The sequence below is a fragment of the Lycorma delicatula genome, chromosome 1, assembly GCF_047948215.1.
Source record: "Lycorma delicatula isolate Av1 chromosome 1, ASM4794821v1, whole genome shotgun sequence".
NCBI classification, from domain to species: Eukaryota; Metazoa; Arthropoda; class Insecta; order Hemiptera; family Fulgoridae; genus Lycorma; species Lycorma delicatula.
In genome coordinates, this window is record NC_134455.1 from 356,158,257 (window position 1) to 356,182,938 (window position 24,682).

Consider the following 24,682-nt stretch of genomic DNA (forward strand, 5'->3'; position numbering starts at 1 on the left):
AGCGGTCATTGTGTGTTGTATGCTGCGTTCAAGTTTTTCATGTTCTGATTTCGTTAATTTCTAGAATTTGCCTTAGGCTTACAGGATAGATTTTTTACAAAATGGAGTTTGATGACGATTTTACACAATCATTACTAGAAATATTAGATCAAGCAGAGTTACAGTGTAGTAATAAACACAGTTTATCTTACGATAGTGATGATTCATTGGTGGTGCCGACAGTTCGAAATATAAAACATCGACGCATTATATCTGATAGTGAAAGTGACAATGAAATTTTACATCAAACAAGCACTTCTGGTACAAATCCTTCATCATCAAAATGGTTTGAACCTAAGGGTTATCAGCAAAGTGTGATTCTGTATACTGAAATACCAGGTATGAAACCTTTCAATTTAAGATATACTATGAATAATTCAGCCCCTCAAGATTTTTATTCACTTTTTGTTTGTGACGAACTTTTCAACAGTATAGTTTTCACACCAATTTGTTTTCCCAACAAACTCTCACAAGTGCAACGTTGAAAATGCGTTCTCGTCTGCATCAGTGGAAAGAAACAGATAAAGCTGAGATCAAAACATTTTTTGGCCTTATTTTATTCATGGGTATTGTAAAAGTACGTAAATTATGCGATTACTGGTCTAATGACGACATGGTAGGACAAAATTATGTAAAAAACAAAATGAGTCAGAATAGATTCGAAATGCTTTTACGTATGCTACATTTTGAAGACAACAATTCTAGTGACAAAAGTGATAGATTGTACAAAATCAGAAACTTAGTAAACACTTTAAATAAAACATTTGAAAAGCATTATACGCCAAATGAATCTATTTGTGTTGACGAAAGCACGGTGCCATTTCATGGTAGAATAATATTCAGACAATACAACAAACAAAAAAGACACACGTATGGAATTAAGGTTTTCAAGTTATGTAGTATTCCGGGTTACACATATAAAATTCAAATATATTCTAGTAAAAATTTTGACACTGTATACAATACTCCGACAAATGTTGTTTTAAATATTTTCCAGTCATTGAATATGGGACACACATTATATACCAACAACTGGTATACGAGTGTGGAATTAGGGGAAAAGTTATTGTCAAATGAAACTCACCTGGTGGGTACACTGCCAAAAAACAGAAAGAATATACCGGAAGAAGTAAAAAATGCAAAATTGTAGGTTGGAGAATACAAAGCGAAAGAAAATGAGAATGGAATAACCATAATGAAATGGAAGGACAAAAGAGAGGTTTTATTACTGTCTACAAAGCATTCAACAAAATTTGTAAAAACATCCACCAGAAGGGGTCAAGAAAAATACAAACCGAAAATTATATGAGATTACATTCAAACAAAATCTGCTATAGACTTGTCAGATCAGATGAGTGCCTATTCATCACCATTGAGAAAAACAGTCAAATGGTTTAGAAAGTTAGGCATTGAATTGTTGCTAAACACTGCCATTGTAAATGCAATGATTCTACATAAAATAACAACTAAGAAAAAATTGTCTATGGTAGAGTTTAGAAAAGCTTAATTCGTCATCTCTGCGCAAAAGATAATAAACAGCAGCAAACTGCTTCATCTTCTAGACCTAGATGACTAAAACATGAGTTAAAACGCAAAGAAGGTCCAGTAAGGAAAACTAGAAAATGGTGCCGAAGTTGCTATAAGAAGAACACATGAATGGAAATATGCCAAAAATAAAACAATTAAAGTTGCAACATTTTGTTCCAAATGTCCAGCTCAGCCACACTATTGTTTGTCTTGTTTCAATAGATAACATTACTGAGTTTTATATAGGATTTATTTTACATAAGTTCTATGAACTTTTCCATATTTTTTATACAGTTCTTTATGACTTTATATATCATTACACTACATTACATTTAACATAAATTTAATCGTATATATTCTATTTTATTGTTTGTCAATATTTATTGTCTTTGTATTGTATACGTATTTTGCGTAATTTTATGATGATTAATACAGGTATTTTTTGTTTTTATAAATAAATATTGTTAATTATAGGCCTAAATGTAAACAGTGTGTGTTTTGAAGTTTAATTTTTTTATCAATAAAATCTTTTCTACGTGATGTATTATGTATTACTCTATTACACAGAATTTGTGTCTGCCAAATTATAGGCCTCCAATTAGTAGTGAAGTTAAAAGTTTCGAAAACCAAACTGTTAAAAATATCAATTGGGCTGCGCCGGGCATGGTAAAATAATAAAATATGTACTGTTCATGACCGGCAATGTTGCGCGATAGCATCAAGCAAGGTCGGTTTTGCCGGTCACAGGTGACCCCCATGGCCTAATGAAAGAAGTCGGTTCCGGTCACCAGTGACCTCATGGTGGTTAATGTGTTAAAAAAATTACATGTTAATTTGATTTTTCATTGCTTAAGCAATAAAATCAACTTCTACACAATCAAAAACAACATTATAAAATGCAACAATCTTTTTTTTAAAACAATTAGTTTTTATCATAAAAACTACATAATAACATCCCTGTATATATACCATATATATTAACATCTCATCGCAGTTTCACCCATGCTATATGGTTATTTGGGTTTCTCATGGCAGTCAGGGCTTGCTTCACTTATCCTTTCTGTCTAGCCAGAGGGCTCTGCCCCTGGACCCCTGTGTTCATTAAATTTATGCTTGTGAGAATAATATTAAAAAAAATTAAATCTTGTTCAATTCATAAAAACTATCAGTGTACTGTAATTTCTTCAAAGCAACAGTTTGGTCAATACAGGACCCACTAATTGGTTTTTAGATTGCCTGTTGCAGCCTTTGGCTATGAAATACATAACAGAATTACAAACATAAATGATCATTACAATATTACTAAATCTCATAAAGATTGATTCAATAGCAGTATTATAAAATTAAAAAACAACTTATGGTTTTTATTACCCCTTAAAATACTAAAATTCAAAAAACCAAAAATAGGTTTTAGATATTTATCTGAAGAGTATTAGCAAGCCTGAATCAAGTGAAAATTTTATTTAGTATAGTCAGAAATGGGAAAAATTTGCAATCATTGTTTGAAGCTTTTTTTATAAAAGCATCCATTACAAGGTTCATCCATTACAAGGTCAATTTCAAAAAATCTAAAAATTGGTTGTTAGGTATCTTCATGAAGATTACACAACCAAAAAATTAAGTTGATATTTTCATTTGTTATTGAAACATTAAAAAACAACTGTAAATTTCATTGTTACTCCATTTTAACCCTTTAAATCAGAATTTCAAAAAATCTTTTCTTAGTGTGCACTCACACCACAAGAAGAAAGTGTATACAAATTTTCATGAATTTATTACAGCAGTTTTTTCTGTGCGTTATTGTGAATCAGTCATGCAAATGAGTTGTTTTATATATATATATATAAATCTTTTATTTATTTTTTTTTGTAATTATTTAATGTGATATTGTCTGAAATAGTGTGCAATGCCATATATATTTTATACCTATGGAATAAACTAAAAACAAATAACTTTTTTACTGCTCAAAACTATCTTAATCCCTTTGGCAAAGGTATAGGAAGTAATCTGTTTCACTTTAATTAATAATATAATCACGTTTTAATGATCAACATTAACCACATTTGGTCTGTTAACACTGAAAATTGTTTTTTCCTCTTCTGAGTACATCTCAATGAAAGGTTGTTGGATTGACACCATATAAAGTTGTACGATTTCAACTGATAAAAACTGAACACTCCTTCATTGAGCATGGCCTGACAAAGTTTCTTTTTATTCAAATATCTTATGAATTTCATATTTTAATTGATGAAGACAACGATACCATAAAAGACAAAAACAGAGTAAAGTAAAAAATAATCATTTAACAGAAACAGTGTTAAAAAAAATAAGGCAAACAAAATATTTATTCATAAACTTTATAGGTAATATAATGTACTATAACTTCTACACAAATAACCTTTAAAAGTAGTAATATGGTTTTGCTTAGTTGCTTTTCTCTATACTCGCATCACATAACTGTAATATTATCTGTTACTGTATAAATTAAGTGCAAAGAACAGATCAACTGAAAATATTGCATATTACAGTTACATTTACCACAAAAGTAATTATTAATTCATCATTTTTGCAATCTGTAAAAAATATTGATGAAGATTAAATCTTCAAAGTAAATGTATGAGGGATAAAGTAAATGTAACATTTTCTTCCTCATACTGAAAGTAGTGACAATTTTAAAAATCATTCTACAGTACAAAAACAAACAGTTCAATTTTTACTACTTAATTTTTCACACTGTTTCGGTAACTTTTGTACAATTTTCTCAATATTCTGTAAATTTAATAGTATTCTAATGATAAAACTTCAAACAACTTCAATAAAAATTTCACGAATAGATTGTTGGATTTTGTTGTATAATATTGTTCGCATCACATCTAATCCTCAACAAAATTGAATGATTACATCTTCTGTATCCCAAAAAAAATGTGCTCATCTCTTTTCCTGAAAATAGCACTATTTTTTATTTTTTCATTGCTTACAAATTAAGACAATGACATAACCAGAACCCCATATTTTTTAAATATGTGGCATTTTGTTTCAGATTCAGAGTAATAAGTTCAACTCTCATTTTCTGTCAAGGTACTGAAAAGCAAACCCTTTATATTTCATATCTTAAAAGTTGTAGTATAAATGTGTCCTTATACAGTTTAAAGAAAATCACTCGGTAAAGAATACCTGTCAAACACAACTGGTAAAGGGGAACAAATTTTTTCCTTCAAGGACACTAAAATTGTATTTCTTCAAAATCCTTAAAAAATTGTATTTCTTCCATCCTTACACACTTGATAAATTGAAAACTACCTTTCAAAGTGAGATTTATGACGTTAGAAAATAAACATTATGAAAAATGGTTCTAAGTGTCACAAAACAGAAAAAAATCCGTATTCAGAGATAAGTAGATCTCAAAATTGATTGTAAAAGGTATTGCAATATATAAATATTTTTATATTTGACATTTAATTGAACAAGGTTCCACTCACCAGTAATTCATGGCTATGTCATGATGACACTGGTTCAAATTTTCCGAGCAGAATTTCTCACAAAATTGTTTAGTTTCAGGTGGCAATTCATCCCATCGCAGCAACTGTTGTACATGATGTCCTCTTTGCCACATAATTTTCACCCTGTAAACCGAGCACAATTTAAGAAACCAGAATGCTATACAAAAAACTTCACATAATTTTGGGAAATTTAAAACATAATATGTAAACCTCTTTAACAGAGATCTTGAATTGCTCTTCATTTGTATTCAACTAGTCAGGATTTTTCAAACATTACAACAAAATGTATCTCTCAAATTAATAAAAAAATAACTACGGTAACTACAAGTGAGTTCAATCTGCAGTCACATAGTGAATAAATAAATAAAGAAAATTATTACCACTCCAAAGAGAATGATACTATGTTTTTTTCATTCAATTATATTAATTTTTATACATTATAAATGTTGATTATAAACCTGGACACAGCTCATTTATTAATGAGAGCATAGCATTAAAGATTCAGTTTTACATATTTTCCCATAATAAAGCACATTAAAAATACATTCTTTATAATGGCAAAAGGATAATATTTATAAGCTCTGAGAAGATTTGGGTTTACTTTACAACAGAATGTTCAATAGGCTATCGGATAAAAACTCCCTTCGTAGTAGCAAATTTCATACTGAACTTTTTGCTGTAGTTTTTTCATGTTTAATTTTTAAATGTATTCCAATTCTTAATGTAATCATAAAAAAATTCCACTGAAAATAAAACTTACTAAAAATAAACAACAAAATTGTTATAACAATATTTGCAGTTTTGTGGAAGGCAGTATTGAGAAAATAAGTGTAATAAATTTTTTATAAAAATAATTATAATCTGTAAACTAATTTGGTAATTTTTATTCAGATATCAAACCATTATATTTTGTTTATAGAAGTTATAAAAAAAATTATTCCTCCTGAAATCATATAATAGCCAAAATATGAATATCATTTACTATACAAAAATAATTTTTTCATTAACTGATAACTTATTGTAACTAAGTTATCACTTAATAACAAATGATTTTTGTCGTTAAACCTTGTTTTTACAACATCTTAAACTAATTTTTATCATAGCAGACACCATTTTTATGATCAGAAGATGAGCTTGACAAGCTCTTTATTGAAGAACTTTGCTGCCTACTCCTTAAACCAGTCAGTGACAGTAAGTTGGATCATTGGTCTGCATGCTTTTTTGTAAAAGAAATTCCTTTAAATTAATGAAAAGATGAGAGTCAAGTGGCACCAGATCCAGATGTACAGAGAATATCTGATAACTCCTATTAATACTTTTACTTGTATGTGCCATGTTTTGAGTAATATGAGGACATAATTAGAGCAGATCATGTGGACAAATCTGTATAGTGTGTCACAACTTTTTTATGGTTTCAAAGCATAAAAAGGTTTTTCCTCAAGTAGATTATCATCAGAAGAATGCCTTTCTGGTCCGGAAAAGTCATAGTCATGACTTTTATAGTTTAAGATGCACGTTTGAACTTTTTGGGTTTGGAACAAACTCAATTGCTTGTATTACCCAAAGCACATGTATTCTGAGGGAAAAATATCCAAAATAATCTTGTTTCAACATTATAAATTTGAGTTTCATGTTTTGTTATTACTTTAAGTTTTTGCAGAAATTATTCTAAAGTAGCAAGATCGACACTTAAGCTTTCCCCAAATATTTTCCAGTCCACAATAGAATGACACTAATGGAATTTAAGTAATTAAATTCCAAATTATAATCATTAATTAATTATCAACATTATTAAAATTTGTTACAGTTGTTCGTTTTCTTCATACATTGTCTTCCAACATTAAAGTCTTGTATTTACTTTGAGTATTCATATTTAAAAAAAAAAACAAATACTATAATGTTTAGAAAAAAGTATAATTTTAGTAGCTGACCACAGCTAACAACAAACTATACAATATAATGCTCATGATAGCACTATCAGTAACTACAATATAAAACTCACAAAACAAAAACTCTAAGTTAAAACTGATCAGAGATGAGAATGGTTATCACTTTGAACGACAAGTCATCTTCAGCAATAAAATATAATTCTTGCTGTTAAATATACTCCCTAAAAAACAATAATTATGAATTTTTTATTTTATGACCTACCTTCTTGTAAGTTCTTCAAGCAGAGAAGAAATGTCAAGACCAAACATAAGGAATACCAAAAGAATCTGTCCTTTATTGAAAGATAGCTCAACAAAAAGTAATTCAATATAGACACCAGTAACATCATCCATCACCAAACGCCACAAACAAACAGCAATACTGGTAAACATAGAACAAGCCAGAAAAAATAACAGAACCATAATCTGTGTTAGTTGGGGCCGCTCCTCATATTCACCATACTGTTGAATAGTACATCGATGAAGTGCTTCTTGAGAGGAATTTTTGCTGTTAGGAAGAGCAATGCTGTTGTTTTCCGGATCTTGTTCAACTGGATCACTCCTAAGAAGATAAAAATCCCATACAGAATATAACATAATAGGTTAACAATAAAATTGGAAAATGTTAAATCAATATGAAATTTTAATAAAAGTATAACTTTTTATGATATTCTTTTCTCTCATTAGTTAATATTATTGCATGTGGTTCAGTTAAAATTCACATACCAGAAAGACTTAATTTCAGAAGAAAGAAGATAAATCAATCAAATTTTCATAAAAACTAAGGTTTTAAAAAAATTTAAAATCTCTTAATTAGAATGATAATGATAAAATCTCTTAAACACAGCTTAAAATGACTTCAATATTATTGTGATAATTATCATCCAGAGTACTATAATTTTTTAAACTTATTTAATGCCTGTTAAAAATTATTTTAAAAATAATTAACCAATCACTGATAAAAAAACAGTTTAATTAAATTATTGAAAATTAATAAAATATCCATAACAAATCGGAATAATAAGAAAAGTTCAAAACTAACATTCTGAATCTTCCAAATAGTTATTTTAAAAACAGTGGGTAAAATTATTTTAGTAATTTTTTCACCATCTGATACTCACTGAATGGAGCTAAAATGTGGAACACTATCTCTATTTCCACACAATGCAGAAGTTTCAGATGACCTGCGCTGTCTCCGCCAGCTGTAATGACGATGAAGCACTAAGCAACCAACAGTAACTAAAAAATACAGAGACACAATTAATTTAGTAAAAATATTTTTTAGAAAAATAACAAAATAATGAAAATCAGCTCTACATTGAAAAAATTTCTATAATCACCTTCTACTATTCAATCCCTCACATTTTCTATGGTATATAGTTTACATGTTGGTTTAATTATTACATTCAACTGTAATAAAACTACTCTTTTAGGTGGCTTCTACTACTGTGAGCTTCATATTAAAAATGTTAATACATATCACTCTACTACACATTTCATCCTCTTTGAGTCAGCTATCATTTTATACATAAAAATATTTGTGAACTGTAATGAAGTACAAACTTCATTACAGTTTGTTTGAATATTTCAGTCATTGGTTTTTATATATTTAATCTAGTTTTTAACAAAAAAAATACTAAAAGCAATTATGCAAAAATGCCAGAACATAAATAATATAAATAATTAATATACATAAAAATTTTCAATATCCAAAAAGTGAAAATAAAAAGCCAAGTTAAAACACTAGCTTATTGGTACTAATCCAGTAAAGTAAAATAGGTGAAAATATTGATGGGGCCTGCTATGTGCCTCGGCAGGGGGTGGTGTGAGAAACAAAATAATGTGGTTGTGTCATGCAGGTAGCTAGTGCTGATCTCGTTGTCATAGCAACGCTTAATAGTACTATTCTACATGAAAAATTCAGTACTAATCATTTGTGTAATGTAGTAAGTAAAGTGATCGTTCATAAATTGGCTTCTTGAAGTTTTCCTTTCTGTCGTATTTATTATTTTTAATTAATGAAACTTTTTTATTTCTTTGTTACAAATTATTAATGCTCCTACTATTTTTTGTTTCTTTCTTTTTGTGTGTGTCAGTGAAATTAATGGTGAAATAATAAATGCGTTGTTATTTGTACTGGGTAAATTATGTTTTGTTAAATGTGGTTAAACAAGTTTTAGCAAGTGTTTACTGTTATAGCAAGTCAAATACAGCTTAAACAGAGAGAAATAAGAATAAAGCAAACAAAGTAATTCACAGTGAAAGATGGTAATTAATTAGACATTATTGAAAAAGCGACTTTGAGACAAAATCAAATGCTTATTCCTATCTTGTGTCACAAATGACTAAATGTGCTGCTTACTAGACTGAAAAATCAGAGAGGTTTATTGTGAAAATTCAACAAGAATTGGTGAATGAAAAGAGAGCTAGAAGAAAATCCAGGGACTTCACAATCAAAATTATTTATGCTGGGGGAAAAACATAAAGAGAAAAGTTAGGATAAAAAACAAACACACACACACACACACAAATATAAAATGTATTTATATATACATAAATATATAGGATTGATGATTTTGATAAAAATATATTACAGATAATCCAAGAATTGTATACCAATTAAACCTTTGTTTGACCATTCCAAAGTTAATAGCAATAGTGAAACAAAGAATACTTTCCTTGGGGCCAAAAATTATTGCAGAGACTAATAATAGAAATAAGAATTAAATGGAGGAAATGCCAAAGTAAAATAAAGATATTAGTGGAAAGGCTACATAATGTTTGCTTGTGTTACACATATTTTGTGAAGATGAAGACCATGAGAAAAGCTGGAAAAAAATTATTTTACTTGGACAAAATGTGGACTGATAGCAATTTAATATTTGAAAAATGCTGGCAGTCTGATGATATTTTTGGAGTTGCAGACAACTGAAACATGACTAATCATTTAATAATATTACATGCAGGAAGGATTTCTTGCTGGTGGCAAATTGGTACATAATTCTGGAACAATTAGCAAAGACTATCATGGGCAAATGAAATATAACTTTGAGAAATAGTTGAGGGAAAATTGTTACCAAATATTCAATTAATAATTAAATGGGTAACGCCCATTTAAACCATTTACCCATTAAATTAATAATTTAATGGGTAACGCCCCATACAGTTCCATCTTGGCAGAATAAGTACCAACAAAAGACTCAGTTAAATTAGAAATAGTGAACTGGCTACTGGGAAAAGGAGTATAGTGTGATTTATCAATGAGAAAAGAACACTTTCTTTTCAGAACACAAAAAACTCATTCAGATATACAACTAGACAAACCAAAGGAAAAAGTTGTTGATGTATATCTGTTTGGTTTATGAAGTTGTAAGATTATCTTCATACTTATATGAACTTAATCAAATTGAATTGGCTTGGGCTAAAGTAAAACGCTTACAAAGAGAAAATAACTGTGGTGATTTAATCTAGATAATTTAAAATAACTAACTGACATGAGCATCAAAACAGTAACTGTGAGTGGCTGGAAAAGTCGCAGTTCGAGAGTAACAAAACTGGAGTAACAAAACTGGGCTAAAGATGGAATTTTCTGGATGTCACTGATAAGTTTATTATATCCATCATGGCAGATGATTCTTTGACATACTCTGAATCTGACAGCAACAATACAGACAGTGGTGAAGAACAGGCCATAGAACGTAAGAGTAACATAAGAATAAGTATAAAGATTATTTACCTACTAGTAAAAACATTTATTCCCTTTTTAGTAAATGTAACGTAGGCTAATGTAAATTAAAAATATTAATATTTAATCATTCAAATAATAATATTATTAGAGAAAACTTATAATTGTTGTTACATTCAGTAAGTAGTTTAAAATAAAATAAAATATAAATAATTAATTTTCTTAGACGAACAAATTTGCAGTTAAGATAGTAGCGGACAGTTTGTGTTTTGGTAGTATGAGTATCACTACTTATTGAATGATGTTTTATCACCCCCATCTACCGCTCTCTTTCATACAAGACATTCCTTAAACGGCACACTTAAAATTCCAGTACAGTACCAATTATTTCAAAACAAGAAACCTTCTATTCAAACAAATTTTTTTTTTTACACTATTAATCTTTAAATGGTAAGCTGTTATAAATAGAGTAGACAGTAAGCCAAAAAATAGACAATACACATTTAAAAATACACAATTAAGTTCTACATAGAAGATCATTTTATATCATACTTAATGATAAGTTATGCACAGTGTCCTTAAAAGGTGAGGCCAAACTCTTGTAAGTGTATGCTTGTAAGCTAATAAAAGCATTTTTTTATGAACAAAATGACACCTTAGTTGTAAAAATCTGACGACAAACAACAGAGTTATTGCAAAATGTAGGCCTTAACCGATATGGCGGCCATTTGTGTTTTTTATTATCGTGACTAACTTGACAACTGAATCAAATTTTCTCATAAAAATTGCTAAAAATTCACCTATATATATATATATATACCTATATAATTCAACCTATGTATAATAATAATAATTATTATTATTATTGTAACAGCATGTGAAATTTTGTTTGTTTTCTGATTAGAATCAAAACAAATGTTCAATGTCACCTCCATTCATTCTAATACAACAATCCACATGTTTAGTGACTGAAGTACAAGTTCAAAAATTCCTGGTTGCTCCCTGATTATTTGAAAAGAGCAGACAATTCTATACTCTAATTGATGAACATCAACAATTGGTGTCGAATCAAAAGACTTTACATGTCCCCATAGATAATAGTCTAATGAATTCCAAATATGAGTCACCAGTCAATCTATGTGGCAAAAAGAAAGTCTAATTAGCTTATCCATGTAGATTGCTACCCAACCATTCAGAGAAAACCTATGTTGACTTCCTGCTTGAAATAATGCATGAGGATTTTCCTCACACCAAACATGTCGGTTGTGGAAGTTGTTTATACCATCCTTAGTGAAAGATGCCTCATCTATAAAAAGAATGTTAGATATCTACTCCAGGTTATGGGCACTCTTGTAATTTAACCAAAGACTGGATGCAATCCTTGATTGATTATCACTTGGTAGAAGAGCTTGTACCCATTGCAGATGGTATGGGTACAATAATTGCGAGTGTAAAATATTCCATACTGTACGAGATATGTTTTTTTCTGGATAGATAACTCTTCTGCATGATAATTCTGGATCCTATGTAAACTTCTTCAAAACCCTTTCTTCTGCCTGTGGTGTTAAAACTGTTTTAGGTCTACCATTACTAACTATGATGGCTTTATATCTTCCAGTTTTACTTAAACATGTATGAAGACATGAAAATAATTTTCTATCTGGCCGACATCAGTTTGGTTACTTTTGTTGGTAAAGCTCTGCATTGCCATAGGCAAGACCATACGTAAAATGCATATCAGTGAGTTCATTATTTGTATAATTTTGATTCATTTTAAATGACAATTAACACAATTATGACAATTTTCAATAAAAAAAACAAAGATTTTCCAAATTCAGAGCACACTCAGTGAAAGCAATAGAACATGAAACTGTTTAGTTTACAAGTGAATGAAAAATAATGTAAAACAAAGATTTTCAAAATTCAGAGCACAGACTCAGTGAAAGCAATAGAACATGAAACTGTTTAGTTTACAAGTGAATGAAAAATAATGTAAGTAAAAAAAAAAAGCTGTTTCAGTTGAAATTATCACAGTGTACTTATTTGTAGCCTTTTTAATTAATAAAATTGGTTTGAATATGTAGCTTACATATGTATATTTTTTTCATTTTCAAAATTTGAGTAAACTATGTATTTGATTTTCACATTTTTTTTAATACTGAGAATTAACTGTTTCTAGGCTATCTCTTACAATAATTATTATTAAATACCCAAAATGTTGAATTTTTAGCAATTTTAATCAGAAAATTTGATTTAGTTATCAAGTGAGTCACGATAATAAAAAAAAACAAGATGGCCACCAAATCAATTGAGGCCTACTTTTTGCAATAACTCTGTTGTTTGTCATCAAATTTTTACAACTAAGGTGTGTGTCATTTTGTTCACAAAAAAATGCTTCATAATTTTGATACTACAACACAATTTGATAAATCTAGTAATTCCTAAGATATTTAAGATTGAAAAATTGAATCGACTACCATTTTGAAATTTATCAACAGAGTATCGTTATTTTTTTTGCTACAGAAATGTTAATTTAAAATAAAGTACAAAATTTTATTGCATTATCTCAAATCGTTCTTGAAAAATTTTTTTTTTTTTTAAAAACATAAAATAGCAGACAAGACCGAAAAATATGCGTTTTTGGATCTATGTTCACTGGACATTTTTTCTTCAGTATGTTAGATAGAATCACTTCCTAGAGAAGTGATTCCTAGAATCACTTCAGTGTCTTTTAAGGACACCTGGTATAAACAATTATGCAAGTTATAAAATATAGAAACAATAGTTTCTATATTCACACAACCATATTCAGCCATATTAGCCACTTAATCACAAAAGTATAATAATAATAATAATTATTGTTATTAATTAAAATTTTTATAAGTACTTGGTTATATTATTTAACAACTCTTCCACTGAATATGGAACACATATATTGGTAAAGTTCAAATCTACTTATATTTTGTTCATCTATAATAGCAACTGGAAGAGTATTCATTATTTTCAAAGAAATACAAAGGTGGATTTTCACTAACAATAATTTGCAGATAAGGCATTGATAATCAATTCTCCTGATATTATATTTATTTTTTAGTTGCCAATTCTGTAGACAATGTGTAAATTTCTTTACAAATTGCTATTTTCAAGCCATACAATGTTGTAACCATTAATAGTTAAAATTTTTAAGTAGCAGTTTGCAAGGAGTTCTAAAATCTCAATCGCTTTTGTTTTCAATAACTTCTGATGTAAATTATTATCACAAGGTTAGAGATGGATGCACAAAATTTTAATAAAACGATATCATGGAAATCAACTTGGAAATCTAAACATGAAAAATTAAACTTTAACAAAACAAATTGTGTACTGTTTTAAAAATGAAGAATGTAAGTTTTTCATGACACTAGTTTCATACCTTTCACTTCCCCCAATTGTTTACCTACCAGAATGTGCCACTTGGTATAATTTTTTGAAAAATATTAACAATGAACAAAATAAAAATAAAATGTTAACAAGAAATTATGGCTGCTTTTACCAACAATTTGGTGGTAAAGATAACATATTCTGTAGCACATTTTTGTAAATTATTACCAGTTAATGTTGTTATCAGTTAATAAACCAGAAATATGAATGCAGGTGTCATAATATGACAATTCCTTTTAGTTCACTTCCCTTACATTACTTCCCTTTTGTTCAAGTAGTTTACCAATCAGATAGCTCATTCTCTTCAATTCTCAAGAAAACTGGAAACAGTACAGTTTAACTGAGACGATATTAAAGTGATGGAGATTCAATTTAGAGTGTAAAATTGCTGTAATGAAAACATTATGAATACAGTAGGATTGTTTCATCATAATTAAGATGCTGACACATACAATAGAAAAATTATTTGAAATGTAACTGAATTATACATAAAGACAATAACATCGGTTACTGGATTATCTGACCTGTATGGAACCTTGGTTGAGAGAAAATGAAGAATCTATGAATATTGACCGTTTAGTGCATGTTGCAAGTAATAACAAAAAACAAAAAGAAAATATTGCCAGTGGAATCGCTCTGTATAGGAAAACATACATTCACTATGTTTATAAACTGATGATATTTTTAGATGTTGAGAATTTCTTTCACGTGAGAAATACTGGCATAAAGAGATTTTTATTTAGCATCTGTTACATTGAATGAACAATTAACATTTGTATTTGAAAGTGTCTACATTCATCCAGTCAACCAATAGAAAAGTTCTTGTTTTATTTGTTCAATGAAAGTAAGTAATGAAATAATTCTTGACATAAATACAGACACTGAAATATTCATAGTGTTTGTGTGGTGATTTTATTTTAATATTGATATAATGCAAAACTAGAGACTTGTCAATATTATAAAATCTAAATTCAATTGAGGCTGAACAAAACCATTGTTACCATACACTTTAGAAAACACTTGTTTAAATTAACATTCATTAGAAACAACTATTAACAGTCAAAGGCTGCTATTAGCAGTCAAAGGTTGCTATTTTTAAAAAAATAATGCACATTAATATATGAACTTATGTTAAATTTTTTTTTGTGTTTATTACATTGTTCTGCAAACCCAAACAAGTAGTTATTTTAACTGCACACACATTATTTTCACATCTTAAAATATATTTTTCATGTAGCTTACTATAAATGTTTTACACAAAATTTATGAAATTAATAGAAATTCTACAAAAACTGTTTTATGAACTTTCAGTCTATAAACATAATGACATTTAACTTGAATTTTGAGAACTACATTATCATAACGTTTAAAAAACTACCAAGCCCTTAAACAAAACAGGTCAAAGTGTATGACTGCAAATTCCATTGATGCAAACTGAACTGTAAAAAAAAAATTATTTTTTCCTTACAATTCTATTTTGCATTATAATTTTTCTTGTTAATAGTTCATAGTATGACAAAAAACTTGATTATAAGAATTTTTTTTTTTTTTAAATATCTAACTTCAAAAGAAATATTTTCAATTATAAGTCATTATAAGTATTTTACCTAGTTGTGACTAAATATAAACAAAATGTTTTGCTAACGCAAAAGAATAGAAATACTGTCATAGTAAAAATAAATAAATCATTCTACTTAAGGATAAACAAAAAAATTTAAATCTTGCATAAGTTAACATTCTGAAATCTAAATTAATATAGGCTAAAAATACACAAAAAAGTATTTTAAATATAAAAACCAAGAAATACCTATGAAAGAGACAGTAAGAACAAAAAGAGTAAGAATAGCTTCTCCATTTCCATACTGAAAAATTTCTATTGATGCATCTTTAGTATCATTAGGGATCACAAGAATCATAAGGAGTGTCACACAAAACACAGGAAAACTATAAACAAACAAAAATTAGTACCAAAAATTATTTTCATTTTTACTACAATGTCTTCCACAAATTACTACATTTTAAAATATCACTAGTAGATATATTAGGGCATAAACACAATAATAAATCATTAATACCAAAGAGACTGTAAATTACATAGATTGTAATTGGTAAAAATACTACACCAGATAACTCTTTGATAGCATTTTATCAAAATACCTATTTATGAATATATGTAGTTATAATTTAAAACAATTATATGTTATAACCACCACATATAGTCAGAATAAAAAGATAAGAACATTTACTTGACTGTAGCACTTTCGGAGCGTTACTCTATCTTCAGCAGCCAAATACATAAATTACATATAATTAAAAGTAAAATATAAAATTTTAAATAGATTTCATTAGTGTGATTTAATAGATTTCACAAGTGTATCTAATACTACTATATTTAGAAATATTAAATATTAATAAAGATGACATAAAATTAAGTATATTAGAAAAATATTGCATATATAAATGCAAACAAAATTTCAATTTGATAAGATATCAAACAGTTTTGACGGACACAGTCTTACAAAAACTGCAACAGATAGCAGCACTCATGTAATAAATTAATATAGAATTTTTAAATTTTAATATGCAGTTTAATTAAATATTTCATCATGACTGATGATGTGGAATCCCACAGGTACCTTCACAGTTATCTACTTTTAAGGTAAAATTAAGGTAAGATGTCTTATCTCAATATTCTGTACTAGGTGGTTTATATTAACAAAATTTAAAATATAATTTAACAGTACAGAGGAATAATATAAAACTTAAAAATGTTAATTTTTGTTTTACACAATCACGCATGCATGCACACACACAACCATAATATTTTTTTTATAAATTCTTAAGTGGCATCAATTTTATGGTCATTAACCACCAATAATTGCTAAAAATCACTCTGTGAAACTGAACCCAATGTTCCAGTATTGTTTAACTTCAGAAAACTATGAGACCCAATTTATTAAACATGCTCTGTTCACTGGATTTTTCCTTCAGTTCCCAGAATCCTACTGCATGAATCACTCCTGGTGTTGCAGAACCATAAGGTTCTAAGGATGTGATTTACCTTCTTACATAGTACCCTTTAACATTTTTATTCTCCATATAATAATCAGTGTACTTTAATTACATTATTATTAATTATATATATTGGTACCACATATACGCCTAATTTAATATTGGCAGATGAACATGGTAGCAACTCAGATGTGAGCTGGCGCACAGTATACATACGCGCTGATACAAAAATCACTCCCGCCATGCAGACGACTGCACAGTTCTACCAACCATAGTGGCGCTGCAGCCCCACCACTCTCAGGCTCCAATAAAAGAGTGTGCACGGGAGTGAATTTTTAATTCATCATCGACCCCCACCTGGAGAAGACCAAGAAGAAGAAGTTCCCTGGCTGGCTCAATGTGGGACCTCCTGGTAGATGCCAACATCCCTGCCAGAGCAGCAGGGCTGGCTGGTCTGACGAGGGAGACACTGAACGCAGACGCTACCTTCCTGCTCCAGCTCGCCGGGCTTCAATCATCCTGGCTGGTGGACTCAGCAGCAGATGCCAGCCTAGCATGAGATCGCTCGGACAGATCTGCCTCGGTCGGCAAAGGATGACTGATGCCGACCTGACACTGAGGGGCTCTGGGGGCCACCACTGCCACGCTGTAGTGGAGACCCAACTGCCACAGAGGGGAAGCCCGGTCTGACTTTGATGGATGAGCTGCAACTCCCCAACTTCGCCAGAGACCAGCTTCCGAACCCAACAGCTCTTCTCAGAGCTAATGCAAAAAACGGCCCTTTTTAGGGCTACCATGTTATGAATTACGAGCCATCAAAGCCATTTGCTGACAACAGCCCTTCTCAAGGCTACTATAAGGTTATTAAGTGCCATGTGCCATCAAAGCCATTCGGTGACAAAATATATATATATGGTGCACAGCATATATGGTGGGAAAACTGTGCGGTCGTCTGCATGGTGGGAGTAATTTTTGTATCAGCGTGTATGTATACTGTGCGCCAGCTCACATCTGAGTTGCTACCATGTTCATCTGCCGATATTAAATTAGGCGTATATGTGTTAACAATATATATATATGTATATTATTTATAAATACAATTAACTACAAGATTCTAGAGATTTTTTTAGCATATTTAGCCTATAAATACAAAATTTGGCAAAAAAACAATAAAACTAATTGAAAATCATTAATATTTTCTTACACTAATTATTTTTCTACTAATTATGATTTACAGAAAATGTGTTCCAAGGGAATACAAACTAACTAAACTTTTCTCCACAATTCCTATTTAAAATTATTGCAAACAGTAAAAATACAATTCCAGTATCCACACTATTAGCAGAACATAGCACCTTCTATTAATCTCTGAATATATCCTTCCCAAAAGACCTGACACATATATTCATAATATTTTCTTTACAGAGCAAGATACGCAAATGGACATTCACACATGCATTTACAATCTACACAAACGAATAAAGTATTTTAAATTTTACTGCCTATCAAATACTACAATCTATTATTTTAATTAGGCAAACCAGGATTATCATTTTTAGGCATTCTCATGTTTTAAACAAGTTATTATTACAATTACTTATGCATAATGTGCAAAGAACTCTTTTTAATGGAAATAAGATGTATAGAAAAGACCATACAGAATGCTGGGTGTAAAACGTAAATGAAAATAAAGGAGATTAGCACAAGATAGAATTGCCTGAGGAGAAAAACTGCTGCAAACTAATCCTAGGATTGATTACTACAAGAAAAAGAATATGTATACTTCCACAAATATACAAACCATAGTAATAAGTTGTAGATTACTGCAGGCTTGCCATAAGTAATTAAATGAAAACAGAAAGTTTTTTGCAATCATTTTCTACAAAAAAAAAGAAGAAGTTATATCTCTACCAAATCATTATTAACAATTAACAATTTTCCTCTATGTCACAAAAATGCAAGTTGATAAAAAAAGCGAATATTGAACAGTAACAAGCTCTTAAATTCAAATACACATTCAATATCATGTCCAATATCACAAAACAGGTTAGGTGGTAAGTCTCTTCTATGGATCTAAATATTGTCTGTGTGGGTTCCACCAAGTTCAAAGCACAGCTGTATGCGTTGTTGCTGTATTGCTCCACGTCTGGTTGTTCATCCAAAACAACATATCAGGGATGATCATTTCAAATGCTGTTCGAACACAGTTTTGGAGCTGCTTGTTGTTGATGTATCTGTTGTTTTCAAATCGCTTCTTTTACAAAATCCCAGAGTGCATTGTCAGCTTTGGTGAGATCAAGGCTTCTTACTTGCCAAGGCAATAGAACCAGTAACTCTTCTGACCTACATCTGATCCAGCAATTCAGAAAAATTTCATTGAGGCTTCTGCAGACATTCAAAGCAAAATGTACTGTACCACCGTCTTGCTGAAACATAATTACATCAATGATCCCTTTTGCCATTAATTCTGGAAGCAAGTAATCATCTATCATTCTCAGATAACTGTGTTGATTAACTGCACCAGTGAAAAAATAAGGACCATGGAGATGTTCAGCTGTCATCCCAACCCAAATTAAATATGAGAAAGATGGTGTTCAATTTCCTAAAAAAAAAGTGAGAACTGGTTTTCACCCAGAAAAAACATTTCAGTTATGAGGGCCTCAATAAATCACACGCTCATCTGAGAATATGACATTCTTTTTATCATTTGCTCTTGGAAAGTGTTCAAGCATATTCAAGCATAACTGACATGCATAAACATCTCAATCAAGATCATTGTTAGTCAACTCATTAACTATGAATGGACAAAAGCCTTTAACTTTCAAGTCCTTTCCCGTATGGTCTTGCATTGTCAATCTTGGAATGGCTAACTCTGCAGAATGTTTGTGCATTGATTTCATCGGTGATCGTTGAATTGATTCCTTCAGAGCAGCACATGTTTCAACTCAAGTGCTCGGCTCCCACTGAAAATTTCAAGAAAATTTCCTGTTACAATAGCCTTCTTCTCACATGTCAGTAATGTTTGACGTGATGGTAACGACTTCCCAAAACACACAAAAAAGTAATTCACAATGTTCTCCAATGTTTTACTAATGTATGAATGTTCGTGGACCCACACACAAGCCAACAAACACTCTTCAACAGTGAATGCACTTGTATCCCACCAAAAATGAACACACCAGGCAATCCCCACCAAGGCTTATCCTCCCCACTTTTTCCAGCAGCAATGAGCAACATCAGTGATGAAAAATGGCAGCAGTAGAGCCTGATTAAACTGGGTTTATTGCAATGTAACGAGACTTCCCATCTATCTCGTATATAAACATGTAAATATTACATTAAAACAGGTTATAACAAATTAATATAAATATAAAATCACACATTTACATTTTTATTATAAGTAAATATATAATAATTTAAACACAAACAATTAAAGAAGTGCTTATGTCATTTCAGAAATATACAAAAAATGTTTATACCTTAAACAAGAAATATTATTAACTGGAAGACAATAAATATGCTTAAAGTATGAATACATGTAAATTTTTTTATAAAAACTATAACATTTAAGAAAATAAATGAGTATGAAATAAGAATAAGTGGCAATAACTAAATCCAAGTTTTATGAAATGGTATCTGCATGTAACTGAGGTTACGCAACCCAAACCATGTAAATTCTTTTTTTATATAAATCTCTATAGAAAATGTTAAGGGATTAATGAACATAAGTCACGGTAATATTAACATCTTTTAAACAAAAGCTGACCTGTTTAATTACATACTCATTAATTTAAATGATATATCTAATCATAAATCAATTTGATTAGGAAGCATAAAAAGAAATAAAATCAGACACAGATTATGTGATATTAATAATGATTCTTATTTATTCATATGAGATAATCTACACTTCTCACCTTTTAATCTATACATCTGAGATCGTATAGATATAATACCAGTGAAATATACGATATCCCAGAAACTAACAGATTTCTCCACCCACACTCCTGTAAGGCATGTGAAATTAGAATAAATGAAAGGATAATAGGTGTGTGCCATTGTTTAAGGAAATCAACAGCCAGAATTATCGTTAAAATGGTCAGTGGACAAATACAGACAAAGTTTAACAAGAAAATGTAAAAAGAAACTTTAAATCAAACAGCTGGGAATGTCTGTGGATCAGCCAGTCTACATAAATACGTAATTTACCAAAATGGAAGAAATTTACTATCAAGGGTTAGAAAAGAGAAGAAAATAAATAACTGGAAGTAAAGTCTACGTGGACTGCAGTAACATTAAGGTGAAAAATTGAGTGGTAGTCGTGAATTTGTTATAAGGGCAGATCATAACTTAAATAAACTAGTAAAAATTTGATAGTGAAATGTAAAGTACATCACATGCATTAAATAATGATAATTAATTGCATACAACGCAAAATTATAATGCACTCTTATGTTTAAACATAATTGATTTCATTAACAATAGTGAAGATTTCTTTTAAATCTTGGACATTATGGTTAAGTTTCATGTGCAATCAGATACACATATACTGATACGGGTGAGTGAGCTTCTATGTTTATGGATGAGAATATGGAAAAGAAATGAGTGCTAAAATAAGTAGTCACCCAAAGGGTGAGGTTCAACCAGTAAATTATTTCTTAATAGCAAAAAATAAGTCTGCTGCTGAATCCACAAAGAAATTTACAGTGTTTAAAAATGATATTTTTTCTTTTCAGAAATAAAAATTCTCACATGAGCGAGTACTAAAAATGTTGATAAATAAACACAAAGAAAACACCTTTAATATTTCAGCTGCTGCAAACAACACAACAAAAATGAGAGAAATGAAATGCTTAACCACATTGTGACTGAAGATGAAACTAGGTTATTGTACACTAATATTAAAGCAAGGCAGCAACCAGTGTATTAGCAGCATTCATCATCTCTGAGGCCCAAGAAAATGAAGCAAGAGTGCTCAGACAAGAAGCTTAAAACCACGTCTTTTAAGGAGAACTAAGAGATATTACTTATTCAGCTCCTTGATCATATAAGTACTATTAATACCGATAGACACTGAAAAACTTTTAAAGACTTTCTGATGTGCTATTCAGAATAAAAAATGTGAGAAGCTCCCAAAAAAATATTGTTTCTACACAATAAAGCTCACTTGAACTTTGCACAAAAATGGTTCAGGAATCAACGCAACTGTTTAGAAAATCTTTAACTTCCACACAGTCTTGACCTCATATCTAGTGATCATTACTTTTTTCAATTTGAAACAATGGCTTGCATCACAGCAGTTTGAAAATTATGAGGAAATGAAAGATGGAGAAATCACTAGTGGGAAAATTTTTCAGACAGAATAATAAAGCTTGTAAAATGTAAAAAATGTGTTGCAGTGGATAGCGACCACTTTAGTGTACTAAAGTTTTTTATCATTTTATTTTTATACCAAACTAATCCTTGCATAAATATTATAAAAATTAATAAGTAAATATCTAAAGGAAAGTTCTTAGAATATTGTATCAAAATTAATAAAGGAATCTTCGAGCCAATTATTTACATAATTCTTCTCTCTAGTGCAAAAAAAAAACAATTTTGTTTTGTTTACATAAAATGATTTATACAATTTCATATTTAAAAAATAATAAAATAATAGTAAACATTATGCTGCTACATACCCCCAACACAACAAAACAAAAACTGGCTGTAGATCATATAATAATTTCCAACTTTGGCACTCAATGAAGATTAATGTAGTAGACAATACTGCTCCCCAAAGACAAGCACTTAGACCTCCTACTTCTCTTAAAGCAAACTCTAAATATTCAGATAAAGCACCAGGTAATTTTCCAACCAATGCTGACAAACAAGCCAACATCTACGACATACAAGAATACAAATAAAATTAAAATAAATTCAGAAAACAATAAAACAGTTCATTTAAACAACAAAAAAAGCCCATGTGGTGACTACATTCTCATGATATCTGTGAGAGGATTATTGTATGTGAACAATCCCAATTTTTACCCAATTTAAATGATATAATTTTCACTTGGGAGGTTAAGTGCCTCCATAAATGCATTTTTCAGGAACAATCCACATTGGTTTCATCTTCTTTATAAAATTTACTTTAGTAATTTAATTATTTGATTTTAATAAATATTCTCGTAGATGGCATCCAAAAAGAGCAATTTTCATCACTTGTACTTAATTAAACTTTACCCACCACCCCTACTTTAAGCCATAACTTTAAATCATCTCTCTTCTAGTGGTGCTACTCCTGACAATAATTGGTCTCCCACTAGGAATTGCTCTGAGGCACAGATTTACTACTATTCACACTTTTATATTCGTAAAAATGATGCTTGCTTTATAGGGGTTACAGTGTTCCAGTCAGATGCAGCGTATTCATCACAAGAGGCCTCTTTGGAGATGAATATGCTGCAGAGCCATGAGCCAAGAACACAGAACACTTGCTCTCCAAACTTAAAACATACAGATATTGTTATTTTTTGTACAATATTTTTCATTTATTTTCTAAGCAGTACTGTTTAAAAAAAAAAAATTAGTCTAATTTTAAGTCAGTTATTTTGGTGAATTACAGAATTATTTTCCTTCAAACTATTTTAACTATTCCTGGTCTTGCTATATTTAAATAGAAATGGCACAACAGTATCTTGATGGAGTCTGGTGTGAGGTGATTCTTATTGGAATAGAATTCTTATCATAATAATTTAATGAGAAATCTTGTAAATTTGCTTTCAATCTCAGAAAGATATTTACTGAGCAGCAGCACCTGTTTTATCACCCGGTTAATAAACTGTTTAACTTCTTTCTGAAGTGATTATTAGCATAGATACTATAATAATACTGAGGCTTTAAGATTTTACTGAGAGAGTCCATTTTTCATTTTCTAGCAACAATCTTTTTCTACTATGTAAATGTAATACAGAAAAATCTAATCTGGAAAATGGATTTTTTTAAACTCATCAGCCTGTAATTTTTGTCAAGCTGTACAAATTATACTTGAGTTAATTACACAATATTCTTGGTTGACTGTATGATATGCAGCAGTCAACTCCCTACAGCTGTTAGCTGTCTTCACTTAAGAGTCATTCTCTATATGCTGGGCCAAATTAAAGAATTTTTTTCCTTAATTTACTAGACCAAAACTACTTAATATGGTATGACTTTTACTTTACAAGGATGTAACACACAAGGCAACATCATTCTTTCAAGAATTCCAAAAAGTGCACAAAGAAAAAAGCAGGTCACTAGCTTTCTAGGTTCACCAACTTTCCCAGGCTTTAAAAATTCAGCCCAAAATCTTGTAACTTCCATTATTTTAGCTTATTTATTCATTAGATTTACAATCCAATTATTGGTACATGACCAAAGTTTTTACAGTACTTTTTAAGACCAGCACCACCTAATTTTTTTTTACAATTAACAATATTAATGTTAACACAAATCGTCAGTTATTTAATATTAATTTTCCATTCACTTGTATGAAATGTAATAGCAGTGAGGTCAGTTTGATGTGATACACACAGTCAGTCATAGGCCCA

General features: G+C 29.9%; 1 protein-coding gene across 2 annotated transcripts in view; it reads right to left on the bottom strand.

Annotated features, from left to right (window-relative positions):
- Positions 1-24,682, bottom strand: part of anchor (integral membrane protein GPR155 homolog anchor) — an 88,786-nt gene that overhangs the window by 1,473 nt on the left and 62,631 nt on the right. For both annotated transcript variants that reach the window (XM_075382537.1, XM_075382536.1), the window contains 5 exons: positions 22,793-22,992; positions 15,907-16,043; positions 8,116-8,233; positions 7,218-7,556; positions 5,046-5,189 (listed from right to left, as the gene is read on the bottom strand). In XM_075382537.1, coding sequence (XP_075238652.1) covers positions 5,046-5,189; positions 7,218-7,556; positions 8,116-8,233; positions 15,907-16,043; positions 22,793-22,992 — 938 coding nt within the window. The remainder of the gene's footprint in view (positions 1-5,045; positions 5,190-7,217; positions 7,557-8,115; positions 8,234-15,906; positions 16,044-22,792; positions 22,993-24,682) is intronic.